This window comes from Plectrocnemia conspersa, unplaced genomic scaffold (assembly GCF_051122295.1).
Source record: "Plectrocnemia conspersa isolate PC_06_02 unplaced genomic scaffold, ASM5112229v1 ptg000011l, whole genome shotgun sequence".
Classification (NCBI taxonomy): domain Eukaryota; kingdom Metazoa; phylum Arthropoda; class Insecta; order Trichoptera; family Polycentropodidae; genus Plectrocnemia; species Plectrocnemia conspersa.
In genome coordinates, this window is record NW_028277175.1 from 23200997 (window position 1) to 23210924 (window position 9928).

A 9928-nucleotide genomic window follows, 5' to 3' on the forward strand; every position below is an offset into this window, starting at 1 on the left:
GATCGCGCTCAAGAGTCTCAGGCCGTATCTTCGCGTATATTCAGCTATTAATTTAGAGACAGTTAAAATATTGAGCAATTAAATAAACATTGTTAACTAATTTTTCATGTAGTAAGAAATTATAATAGTTTTTTTTTTAATATATACTTATAAACTTTAAAGCCACTGTAAAAATTGTATGAAACATTTATGAGTGCAATTTATTGGGTGTATATTTAAATCTATTGATGCTTATAATGAAAACAATCGGTATTTTTCACTTTGACATATATTTAATGGAAAATTTTATATTTAACTAAGACATCTGTTTCAATTTTGCAACACGTGTAAAATTAGGTTGTAGGAGAGTAAAAAATATCTAAAATATTTTTATTGCTTAAAAAGTTCTCAAAATTTCAATCTATCAAGCTACTATTTTTTTTAGTTTAAAAATATTTTATGCAAATGCAAAAATCAAAATACAAGTAATTTTATAATTGAAATAAAAAATATTAAATACACTACAAAAAAATATACAAAATACAAGTCGTCTGTTTTAAAAAAATGTTTATAAAAAGTTATCTTTGAGATCAAGAGATGTCTCATATATTTGATGTACAATCGCAAGTAGAAATTAAAAACGATTCAGCTGAAGTAAATAATCCAAAAAAGATAAGAACGAGACTTCACCTCAGATGATAGATGATAATCAATAGCTTTACAATTCATAGAGGGCGAATATCGAGCGGACGACAGAATGTATTTTCGTTTGTATTCATTATCGTTTAATTATTCTTTTACTATGTAGGTAAAGAGGAATAATTATTTTCTGTGTGTGTGTGTGTAAAAAAAACGACATAACATTTATAATTTTCTTTAATTTTTTAATTGATAAAATTATATGCAAATATGTTACATATTATATGTATAGCAATGATCGGCAAATATTGCTAGGTATTTAACTTTAGTGGCTTTACTTGAAGTATCTGTTTTTTATCATTGTATCTTTTTACTCTAGGGGGGAAATAAGTTTTAAGGCCCCCTATTTATGAAAGATACTAGTAAAACATAAATACATATATACATATATAGTCTATACTTATAATGTTTATTTAATTACTGATTTACATTTATTATAAATACATTTATATATTTAAAGCACTGTATACAATATTTCTTTTAATAATTTTTATTGTTTGCTCACAAAAATAATTATTTTCTTCCTAACAAAATCTCAGACAAATGTTTATTTTCGCTGTAGATATCTTTAAAAATAATTGATAAACATCAAACCATATTAAACGTTTATAGTGCAAGTTGAATAATATATGGTTACTCCTAATATTGAATTACAAGAAACTGCATCTATAAGTACATCAATAACAGTATCAATAGGTAAATAAACAAAGTAACGCCTTGATCATCATTATTTTAATATATTTACCAAATATAATAAAGCAATATTATTTTAAATGATATCGCTAAACTGTACAACTTAGCAAACAATACGTAGCTGCTTAAATAAGAAATACGAATTTTCCTAAATTAAATATTGTTTCAATAAATATTACTAATAGTTAGAACGTTTAGTGTTTATTTTGTTGGAACCAGCAAAATAACTACTTATAGCAATAACAAATAACTTTTTATGCACACATGATCGAATTAAATATTTACTATAAATATCGAGCAATTAAAAAATAAAGGGTTAATAACCAGTCGTCAGAACTACATATAGTTGTATTATTTTCGAGATTCGATTGTAATCTTCACTATTCCTGGCTTCCGCCACTAAAGCACCCCCCTGGAGGGCGTGCGCTAAAGTGGTGATCCACCGACGTGATCTGGCCATGAAAATATAATTCGCGTCTCACGTATTCCTGGCTTCCGCCACCACATCGCTTATCTGGAGAGCGAGCGCACAAATTTATATTTAAATTTTAATTTCTACTACTAAATAGTTTTACGTTTTTGCGACGGGATGGTGACGGGTGGCAATTAGACACAGATTGAACCGCTGCAGTAATATTTTATTGATGATTAACGGTTGTTTATATGATTATCTATACAATCACGGGGTGAGAATTGCCAGGCGAGAGTAAACCGTCACGCCAGTGTTACTAGAGTATCGCCAAGTTTTTAAAAGCTATTTTAAAAACCGTACAAATTTATGGTTTTCTTCAGATTTTTTTGTTAATCGAATATTGTGAAAATAATTTTAATTAAATAGCCGCTTCTGAACCTTTTCACCAGACCTAAATCCTATAGAGAAATTATGGGCAAAATTAAAAGGAAAGATTGCCAAACTTAATTGCAAATCCGAAATTAAGCTGCGAGAAAAATTGCAGATAAAATGGAAAAAATTGTCTCTGTCCACCTGCAAGTTATTAGTTGACAATATGGCATTTGAAACAACCTCGGTTGGTTTTTTATTTATATTTTCATGATTTTTTAAGATATGACATATTTATTGGGATGCCCCATTAATATGGGCAAGCCTGTATTTATTCATTTTATTATATTTTTAATTCACATTATCGTCCTACATTTTTATTTTTATTCTGACCCTGAATAAGATAATTGTGACTAGGCTGTTAATAAAATTTTGACCATTCAAAATGCTGTTGATCAGAGAGAAAATGTTCATAACGATTGATTTTATTACTAGTATATTTTTATGGCTGGTCTTAGATTTATGAATATATTGCACATATTTATTTATTTATGTAATAGGTATGTAGTTGATTAAAAAATATAAAAAATACATGGCCGCCGATTGGTTCGTTAAGGCTTACCCGTTCACCAAGTCAGTCGATTCGTAACTGTCAAAAGGTTAGGTCGGTTGGTTGAGCCGGTATGTCGACTCCGGCCGACCTTCGCGCTGCGTTTGCCCAGAAAGGCGAGTCCGCCCCTCACCCGAGCGACGCCCGTAGAATCGAGGATGACAAGTGGCTGCAGAAGTTCTTGGACCACCACGACGGCGACCTCAACCTGGCCCTGAAGATGCTGGTGGACACGTGTGCCTGGCGGAAGACCTTCGGCACTAACGATCTCGACCTGAACAACGTCAACCAGGACTACCTCAAAGAAGGACTCTTTTATCCCCGCGGTAGAGATTGTGACGGTTACACTATATTGATATTCAAAAGCAAGAAGCACTTGAAAGGTCAGAAAAACTTCGACGAACTGATGCGATGCTTGGTCTATTGGTTTGAACGCTTAGACAAAATCGAGCACTGCGATCGCATATCCATATTCTTCGACATGGAGAATACCGGTCTGTCCAATATGGACCTCGAGTTCACAAAGTACATAATCAATCTGTTCAAGCTCTACTATCCGGATTTTTTGAATTATATATTAATCTTCGAGATGTCGTGGGTCTTGAACGCGTCGTTCAAGATCATCAAAGCGCTATTGCCGGCTAAAGCGGTCGAAAAGATGAAGTTTCTTACGAAGAAAGAGAACAATTTGAGTCAATTCGTACCGATGGATCAAGCGCAGAAGTGTTGGGGCGGACAAGACGAATACAACTTCACTTTTCATCCGGTTAATATCTTATCGGCCAACGACGCGTCTAGTAAAAAGGTCACGTTCGCCGATCCGGGATCACCGACGCAGGAGAACCCGCCGGGAGAAGAAGACGAACAAAAATTATGCATGATGAGTCTATCCCCACGCAGCGTGATAACGTTTGCCAACAACACAGGCGGATTTTCAATCACCAATACGCACGATTCCTACATCGCGTACAAGATTAAAACGACCGTTCCGGAAAAGTTAAAAGTTTGTCCGAACGTCGGAGTCTTGGAAGCCGGAAAGTCCGAGTATATAAAGATAATATTGACAAGCCAGAATCAAGTCATCGATCCAAAGATCAAGTTCTTGGTCGTTTGCACTCCGGTTCAATCGGAACTGTCGTCTCAAGAGCTAGGCGATATATGGAAGAACATGTCTAAATTGAAGCTAGAGCAAAAACGCTTGCAATGCTCGTTTCCATCGTTGGATTTGAACAAGAAGAAGAGCATCATCGATACTACTTCGCACATATCCGACAGCGAGAAAGAGATCGTGTCATTGAATCAATCGATTCTGAGCCTTAAAACGAGTCACGAGCTTCTGACGATGCAGTTGAAGAGCTTAAAGACAATTCAATTGGTGAACGTCACTCTATCGGCGCTGTTGCTCTGTCTGATATTCTACTTCTTCCGCAACTCTCAGTCTTCCGAGGCGTACGGCGAATTCTGCCCCAGTCCATAGCACCAGGTGCTACAGAATCTTGTGAATTCTGAGCCATTTCTTCAATGTGCCATCTTCCTTCTGATAATATTCATTTTTGTGTCCAACGTTGTCGTCACGCACAAATTTTTCAATTTGTCGCCTATCGATTAATCGTTGCAATATCAAATTATTAATTACTACATGACTAATTCATATCTGTTTATTAAAATACTTATGCAGTAATTATAATAAACGTTATTCATCATAAAATTATTCTCTCAATATTTATATTTTTGGCACTGTAAAAAGTTAATTCATGATGTTATAGTTTATTAAACTGCATTGTATTGAGTCTGATATAAAAATATATGATACTGTGGAATAGGCTATGAGTATAAATGTTTGTGATTTTTATTTTTTTTTATATACATACATTTTAATTCTTAAAAAAATTGTGTTATATAATTTATCTGATTCGATTGATTTCACGTTGAATTTATCTCTCAGATTACTATTTCATCGATTGGTAAATGATTCAAGTGACTAATGTTTTATTATTATTATTTGAGCTTCGTCCTCTTGATTAACTGTTTTTTTTTTTATTATTTTTTTAGATGTTTGCTAGCTACCTGTGGCTTATATTTTATTATGTTAATATTTGAATGTCACAAAGTGAATTTGTTCAAAGAGGCATATGTGTAATATTATTGTGTAATTAAATGTTTAATGTCAATTTGTTTAGATCGATAGTTAAAACATGTTCGGTGTGTATGAAATTTAAATAAGAACGAAAACATTGTGCGTTTCATACGTGCCGATCTGATTTTACATTCCATTTTCTATTTTCAATCCGTTGCTTTAAGTTGTATATGTAAATTATTCATATCTTATTGCGTCATGTGTATGTGCCCGCTTTATGTGAAGATTTCGTGCGACTGTGTCGTTTTCGAAAGCCTCGAAGGTCGATGTTATTATTAATTGTTATATAACAAATCTGTGATGTATAGAAAATATTCGATGTTCTCTCGATGGTTGGATTTTAAAACGGCTATACATAACGGAGGTGTTATCTAGTTGTAAAGAGTATTCTATCGGATCTATTTTAAATACTACTTTTTCTCGATAGGTTAACGATAAATTATAATACTCCCGTGTGCTTTTGATATATTTTAATTTTTTATATGAAAACAAGCGGAAAAATTAATAAAAGTCATATGATATTTGTAAACGAGTTGTTTATTGAGATTTTTATCGATTGAGAAAGTGGCGATTATGATCTGATTCTTTTTGGTGTAGAGTTCAAAATAACAGTATATACAAAAATATCTCATCTTTCATATCTGGTGATTATCTTCAAAAATTTGTGCAGCGATGATCGATTATTCGAATAGCAAATAATATTTCGAGAGTAGCTATTTGAAGTTGAAACTATAAATATGCATTACGAATATTTTGCGATACTTACATATATTTTAATAATATTTTTAATAAATCTGCATCGAGTCCTGAAATTGTTTTTCGCAGAACAATGAAACTAGGGCTTTCAAATAACCCTCTGGAAAAAAACATTTTTCGTTTTTTACAAATTAAAAGCCGACTTTAACCGTCCTCGGAAAATTAACTTATTTTTTTAGTTTTAAATTTTTACTCACTCACTCATCTGATAGCTTCTGAAGGCAGGAAACATTTCAACTATGCGCATTAGGATCACCTACATACGTGCACCAATCCACGTCTCCGTAGCTTCATTTGTTAATGCATGAAAAATTATGGTTGGATACTTTTATTTGTAAAATACATTATAATGAACAAAAATAAATTTATTGACAAGAAAAATACTAACGGATTAATAAATTGGAAATAAATATGTTCAAAATATTATAATACAAAAACAGGGTCGTCATTTCAGCTTCGTGCCGTCACAGTGGGAACGCTCTTTAACTAGTGTTCACCGTCACTGCGACGGCGCTGACACGATTTTATTGCTTTTGATGTGAATTTTTAACTTCTGAGAAGAGTAATATCAGTAAGGATAGCCATCATATTTTTAAAATATAGTGTAATATTCAAATGCAGAAAAAACTATGGAGCAAAGTGCAAGATGCGACGTCTATCTATTTCTTCAGCTTATTTCCACCTGGGAGAGTTAGCTTAGTTCGTATTTGACCGAATGAAAGTTATAAAACTGTATAGTTTCAAAACTTTCATTATGTTAGGTTTGGGTTTGAACAGCAAATGGATTTTAGATTTTTTTTAGGGAAAACCCTAGAAGTTTTAGTTTAGAATCAGTGACGTCATTTCAGCGTCTTAATATTTCGATTTCATTAAAATTTATAGTATTTAATTAAATGACATACATTTTTCTAGACAAATTCAAGGGGGTGCAAATGACGTCCCTGTATATAAAATATCACGAACAATGAAAGACACATTAGAAATATATGTATTAAAAAAATTGGTTTATATCAACTTTGATGGCTCTTTTAGAAACGTTGCTATCATTTATAAACTCTTCGTTTTGATAAAGTATCCTCGCCGAAATGTATATGTAGTGGGCAAATGTCTTCTTTACTGACCATGACCTTTGTCTATAGTATATTTATAGAGGTTGGCACTTCTCACAAGTGTCACTGTATAGAAAAAGTTATGAATGACTAATAAAATTGTTTAGGCTCTAAGATGAAGCAGTGCTAAAAAGTGTGTCAATGGCAAATTTGCATAAGCTTAAGTGTTCTATTGAACACTTCACATCCTATTGTAAATAATCATAATGAACCTTGAACATTAGATCACTATTGAGTAAAAAAACCAGTCATAAAATATTTATTTTAATCTATTTAATATTTTTATTTATCAGAAAATTGAACATTGCTCTTATTGTTTATCGTAATTCAAGTTTAATCAAAATAAGTATTTGATCAATTATATTGATTAAATATTTTCGTTATAAACAATTCCAATGATTGAGGAGATCTTAATATAATCTAAAGAAAAGCTATTGCTATATGTATTTACATATCGGTGACGGTGCATGAAATTGCAGTTATTTTTTAAATCAAGAAGTTTTTTTTTAATTTCTATCATGTCTGAGAGATTGGAATTAGTAATTATTATAAAATTATTAGACTATCCTTGCTACTAAATTATGTTGTAGACTTTTAAATTTGAATATATATTTTTTGTAATTATTAAATAATTTATATATTAATTAGGATTTGTAAATAATTAAAGACGGATTGTTATTAACTATCACAAAGATATAAAATTTATTTTTACATGAATATAAATTTTGACATATAATTATTAATACTATTTATTTTATGGAAAATAATTTAAAAAAAATATTTATTTCTTTAAAAGATTGACACAAGATATTTTAAAAGCGGATTGATTTTCATTCACGATCAGTTCTAGTTCTCCTTTTAATTCAATATTATCATGATATTTTTGCACAACAGCGTATAACAATTTACCGAAATTAATATTCTTAGCGAATACAGAAGAGCCAAGTCGTAAATATTTCACTATCCCTTTACAATCTCTAACGTTTTCATCTGGCAACGATTTAAAAAGCATTAAAATTATAAGCAGTGTCCATTCATGAACATCGCTAAAATTGTCCAAAAACAATTTTAATAAGACACACTTATATTTAAGTTCTAAATCTGTTATAATATTAGAATTAACAAACAAATTAACTGGACATGAGGAAGTGATAAAATATGCTAAAACAAATTCACACAATTCCAATGGATACTTTAAAATCAAAAGTTGAATTGAATTTTCGACTGAACGAGAAGTAAGATCTTTTTTTAGTAGAGGAACAACAAAATTGACACAAAATATTTGAATACACTTTGCATCTACTGATGCTTCACAAAAGTATGAACATATTTTGAACGGTAAATCGCCCGATTCAATCAATTTAGTACATACTTCAGTCAATTCACTACATACTGATGGAAAATTATTCGATTTAACGATATTGATAAAATTATCTTTATCCACACTATCATCTTGGAAATCTTCTAAAAGTTGTTTTGCAATGCCAATGCTATCTTCATTTTCAGTTGATTCTTTCAAAGATTCGGAGTACTCGTTATGATCATTTTTAATTATTTCAATGTCATTTATTTCCTTCATTGATATGTCCAATGTTTCGGTAATGTGTGTACTGTCTTGAGTTGACAAGTCGATTACTTCTTGGTTCTCTTCATTTTGTTTATTAAAACGTTCAGGAAATAAATTGTACCATACATTTTCTTTGTGTGTAACAATATTATTTTCTTGCTTTTGGACTATACTTAAAAAATTGTCCAAAGCAGCTTTATTGCTTTCGTGATACTTCCATTCACCATTCATGATTCTGAAAAATGTTTATATTGCTCTATGATAAAAAAGCTTTTAAAATTTGATGTAACCCATTTACTTAAATTGTAATACCTAAAAATACAACTGCCACGCGTTTGACGTTTAACTGACATTTTGACAGCCCACACTTTGGCCATAACAAAATATATTTTGGCCATAGTTTGTATGTTTACTTGCGTTATACAAGTATTTTTGATGATGAGCGTCCAGGTCGTTCAAATGAGGCCACTATGCCAGAAATGGTCGATAAACTCCATAAAATGATAATCGACGGTCAACGAGTCACTACGCGCGAGACACCTGAGATCATAGGCATTTCAGTCGAACGAGTACTCAACATTTTATATACATATATGGGAATGCAGAAGCTCTGCCAGATGGGTGCCGCATTTACTCTCTGTCAACAACAAACGCGATAATCTAACCATTTCGAAGGAGTGTTTGGTCATGTTAAACTGCAATAAGAAGGAATTTTTACATACATTCTTCTCTCATTAGAGTGATGCATTAATTACACAAATGCGAGAGAAATGTTATATTATAACACGTAAACAATGAAAGCAGTAAATATAAATCACTGTAGTTAAAAGTGATATAATCATTTGTCACCACTAAACATTGTAATCGTTTTCATTGAAAGGTGCAGATAAAAAAAACAAATGCTTGACAGTGGCGTTTCTCATTAATTTGCGTGTATAGACCGTAAAGCCACCAAAATACTCATTTATGGATGGACACCCTGAAGAAATACGCCTCATTAGAGCATTCATATACGGCCCAATTGATCTAATTAAGTATTTTCTGCATTCAACCAAGTTGCTCGCAGAGAACGTGGTGTAGCGACCTAGTGCTACACATAACAAGGAATCGGGCCGGAAAGGCGTTGCACCCCTAGCGCCGATCGCTGCTCACCGACCACGGCGTTAAGACCAAAACCATCCCTTAACGCGCTTGGGGACGCAAAAGCTCGGCCTATTCCGAACGGGACCCGAAGCTGAGAGGACGTGCCGAAAGCGCTGCTTTCGGCGGACGGGCGTGGGGACGCTGACCGAATCCGCTCCCATCGCCTCGCAGCGCCGCCGGAGCCCCCATCTGACCGGGCGAAATCCTGCCGACCGTCGAGACCTTCACAGCCAGAGCCCCCAGACATTACGAGTTCTACAACTTATTAGGGAAATTAAAAGTGTGAGCATGTCTACGCACAGCGAGGAAAGAGAACTGTGCAGTTATCAGAAAACCGCTGTTAATTTAGAAAAGAAAGTTGCGGAATTGCAACAAATGGACGAGCAACTGTCCGAGGAGATAAAGAAAATAAAAAATTCTGCTGATAATGAACTAGCAAAATTGTCCAAGGAAG

The 9928-nt window shown here is 32.8% G+C and overlaps 2 protein-coding genes and 1 long non-coding RNA gene across 3 annotated transcripts in view; 2 read left to right on the forward strand and 1 right to left on the reverse strand.

Annotated features, from left to right (window-relative positions):
• LOC148230024 (uncharacterized) overlaps nucleotides 1-9928 on the forward strand; it is a 99747-nt gene that overhangs the window by 23952 nt on the left and 65867 nt on the right. The window lies entirely within an intron of this gene.
• LOC148230028 (motile sperm domain-containing protein 2-like) lies at nucleotides 1394-5428 on the forward strand. The gene has a single exon (XM_088196919.1). The coding sequence runs from the start codon at nucleotides 2836-2838 to the stop codon at nucleotides 4237-4239; it is 1404 nt and encodes a 467-aa protein (XP_088053045.1). The 5' UTR covers nucleotides 1394-2835; the 3' UTR covers nucleotides 4240-5428.
• On the reverse strand, nucleotides 7437-8771 carry LOC148230029 (uncharacterized). Its single transcript, XR_015811305.1, has 2 exons — nucleotides 8644-8771; nucleotides 7437-8566 (listed from the first exon to the last, which is right to left on the reverse strand). It is a non-coding gene; the product is annotated as an uncharacterized LOC148230029 (long non-coding RNA).